At 55.5% G+C, this 3,305-nt stretch overlaps 1 protein-coding gene across 1 annotated transcript; it reads right to left on the bottom strand.

The window, feature by feature from the left end:
• Positions 1–1,210: 1,210 nt before the first annotated feature.
• On the bottom strand, positions 1,211–2,686 carry LOC123515840 (serine/threonine-protein kinase ste20-like). The gene has a single exon (XM_045274726.1). It carries the CDS (start codon positions 2,684–2,686, stop codon positions 1,211–1,213), a length of 1,476 nt encoding a protein of 491 aa, XP_045130661.1.
• Positions 2,687–3,305: the final 619 nt, after the last annotated feature.

The raw sequence follows: 3,305 nt of genomic DNA, 5'->3' as shown, positions 1-3,305 counted from the left end.
CAGCACGCCCATGACCGTGCACGTGCCTGTGCGTCGAGTTTCGTGTTTTCGGAGGCATGGAAGCGTTCAGCGCACCCGTGTTCCTGCTCGTGCGTCGTATCACGTGTTTTCTTAGGCGTATGGGCGATCAGCACGCCCGTGGCCGTGCCCGTGGTCGTGCTCGTGGTAGTGCATTGCATTTTGTGTTCTCGAAGCCGTGGCGGCGGTCAGCACACCCAAGCCCGCGCTCGTGTTTGTGCGTTGTGTCACGTGTTTACGGAGACGTAGCGGCGGTCAGCACACCCGTACCCGTGCCCGTGCTCGAGCGTCGCGTTTCGTGTTCTCGAAGACGTGGCGGCGTTCAGCACACCCAAGCCCGTGCTCGTGCTAGTGCGTCGTGTCACTTGTTTTCGAAGGCGTATCGCCGGTCAGCACCCCCGTGTCTGTGCTCGTACTCATATTCGTGTGTCGTGTTACGTGTCATCGGAGGCGTGGTGTGGCAGCGCCCCGTGCCCGTTCCCGTGCGTTGCGTTTCGTCTTTTCGAAGGCGTGGCTGCGATCACCATGCCCGTGGCCGTGCTCGTGCCTCGCGTTTCGTGTTTTTGGAGGCGTGGCTGCGATCACCACGCCCGTGCCCGTGCCCGTGTATTGCGTTTCGTGTTTTCTGAGGCGTGGCTGCGATCATCACGCCCGTGCCCGTGCCCATGTATTGCGTTTCGTCTTTTCGAAGGCGTGGCTTCGGTCAGCGTGCACGTGCCCGTGCTCGTGCGTTTTTCACGTTTTTTCTGAGGCGTGGCTGCGATCATCACGTCCGTGCCCTTGCTCGTGCGTCGCGTTTCGTGTTTTCTGAGGCGTGGCTTCGATCATCACGCCCGTTCCCGTGCTCGTGCGTCGTGTTTCGTGTTATCGGAGGTGTGGCTGCGATCACCACGCCCGTTCCCGTGCTCATAAGTCGCGTTTCGTGTTTTCTGAGGCGTGGCTGAGATCATCACGCCCGTGCCCGTGTCCGTGGCCATGGGCGTGCGTCATGTCTGGTGTTTATGAAGGCTTGGCGTTTTGTGTCTTCGTCGTTCAGCACATAAAAACGTAAAAGTCTATGAAAAACGTAGCTAAACATTACGTTACCCGCTCAGTGAACAATCTCATCAGTGAATAGCGTTTAGTGTTCTCGATCGCAGATATAACGCTTCATTCTTTGTCGTCATCGTATTTCAGTTACAAATTTATCACCTCACTCCTTTGCGCTCTTCGTGGCCTCCTCGTGCATCTGCTGCAGCAGCTCAGTGAACGCTGAGAGGCGGGGCCGCTTTGCTGGAGTGATGAGCTGGGCGCGCCTCACCAGTTCCTTGAGGGCGGCCAGGGAGGGCCTCTGTTCGGACCTGCTCCTGACGGGCAGCGACTCTTTGATGAGGTGAGCCAGACTGAACACGTCGGATGCCTCACCACAAGGGTAGGTGTGCCGAAGTAGCTCCGGTGCCAGCCAGGGGAGCCTCTTCGAATCTGAGCACTTTTCGTAGATCAGCAGGGTGCCCACCCGCCGGGCGAGGCCAAAATCAATGATAGTTGCTTCAGGGACATCAGTATTCGCCTGAACGCAAACGTTGTCGCTCTTAAGGTCATTGTGGGTCAAACCCTTGTCGAGCACGTGCTGCAGCGTTCGCGAGACCTGGCCGAAGACACTGAGGGTGTCAGCTAGGGAGGGTGCGTTACGCTTGAAGTAGCGTTTAGCGGTGATACCAGCAAAGTGACTTATCATCTGTCGCGTGTGGACGCAGACGCCGACCAGTCGCTGCACGCCGGGAAGCTGCAGGTGTCGCAGGTTGGTCGCCTCTGAGATGAGGTCGTCGAGTCCGTTGAGATCTTTAGCGAACGTTTTGATGACGAGTGGCTGCTGAGTTGTGGGATCGACGGCCTTGTCACACGAGCCATAGGCGCCCGATCCCAGTCTCTTGGTCCCGTTACTGACGATCTGTTCCACGTCAGCGATCGTCAGCAGAGCAATGTCAATTTGGTGAAGGAATCGCAGTGCTTCCTTCTCTTCCTTCAAAAGTTTCCTTTGCTTAGTGTGTCGCCACCAAGGAAACAAGCGCATATTGGGTCTGTTTTTGTTGTTGAAGCAAGCCTGTTGTGGAGCTTTGGGACGTGGTGGCGTGTGGTGTGTGGCAGCAGTTACGAAAGGAAGAGACGGGCTTCCTGCCTCTCCAGGAGCAAGCTGACTGTGCCCTGTGCCTGGTGACTGTGCAGGAGAGGCAGTGGCTGCCGCACCACTCTGTGTCCTCTGCCTCTTTGCGGAGCAGGGCGAGGGTTCAGTCGCCACCCTGGCAGCTGCGGATCGTTGTCTCTTGCGGCCTGAAGTTGTCACATTGGCTGCGTCTTCTGCTTGGTCAACTCGACGCGTGAGCTTGTTGATGTGGCCAGAAAAGCGTCGTGGTGAAGGGAAAGAAATTTTTGACCTTTTAGCGGGGCAGGGACAAGAATCTTGTAATGAGTTGGTGGCTACCGGTCTCTTCCTGGTGTGGGGCGCTATTCCTGAGTGGGCTTGGCCTCCTTCTCGGTGGTGGGGCAGGCTAGCGCTGTGCCTGCGTTTCTTAATCACAGCAGGGAACTCTTCGTGCCGTGAGGGCGAAGAGATCCTGCGCTTGTGTGTGGAGTGAGAAGCCTGCTGCTCCAGTGCTGCTGAAACAGTGCTACTCTTGGACAAAGCCATTTGTTGTGTCATTAGAGAGTACTAGACGTGGCGCAGGTACGGCACGTCAATATGTAACATGAATTGGTGCCTGAGGGTGTACCCTGTAGAGCTGTGATACTGAGCTCCAAGCTGCCGCTCCAGGGCTCCTGGCCAATCAACGACGCTCGGATCTCCGCTGACTTCCACTCCCCATCCCCCCCTCCCTCCTCGCGCACACACACACACACACACACACACACACACACACACACACACACACACAGAGCAGAAAGGTAGGTCTTTTAATAAACTTAGCGAAATTTATTAATGTTATGTTACGAATGTTTAGGTAATTCTTAGTTTTTTGTATCTATATTGCTCAGGAGCTGTTCTCCGTACTTGTAACTCGACTTGTGACTATAGCAGTATAGCTGCACTTTGAGGAGTCGTTGGTGGTGTGTGAGGGAATGAGGGTGAAGGTGGTGTCACTATACAGAGGTCTCTACAGTATAAGCTGCCTCTCGTCCGTCACTCTTTTCTTTACGTTCATCCTTGTAATAGTTAGAGAAGAATACTCGTACATAATGCACTGTTTATCATGTCTGACGGCTGCCTCCTCCTCCTCCTCCTCCTCCTCCTCCTCCTACGTCGATGATTT

Source organism: Portunus trituberculatus, chromosome 40 (genome assembly GCF_017591435.1).
Source record: "Portunus trituberculatus isolate SZX2019 chromosome 40, ASM1759143v1, whole genome shotgun sequence".
Taxonomy (NCBI): Eukaryota; Metazoa; Arthropoda; class Malacostraca; order Decapoda; family Portunidae; genus Portunus; species Portunus trituberculatus.
This window is presented reverse-complemented; position numbering and strand designations above follow the sequence as displayed.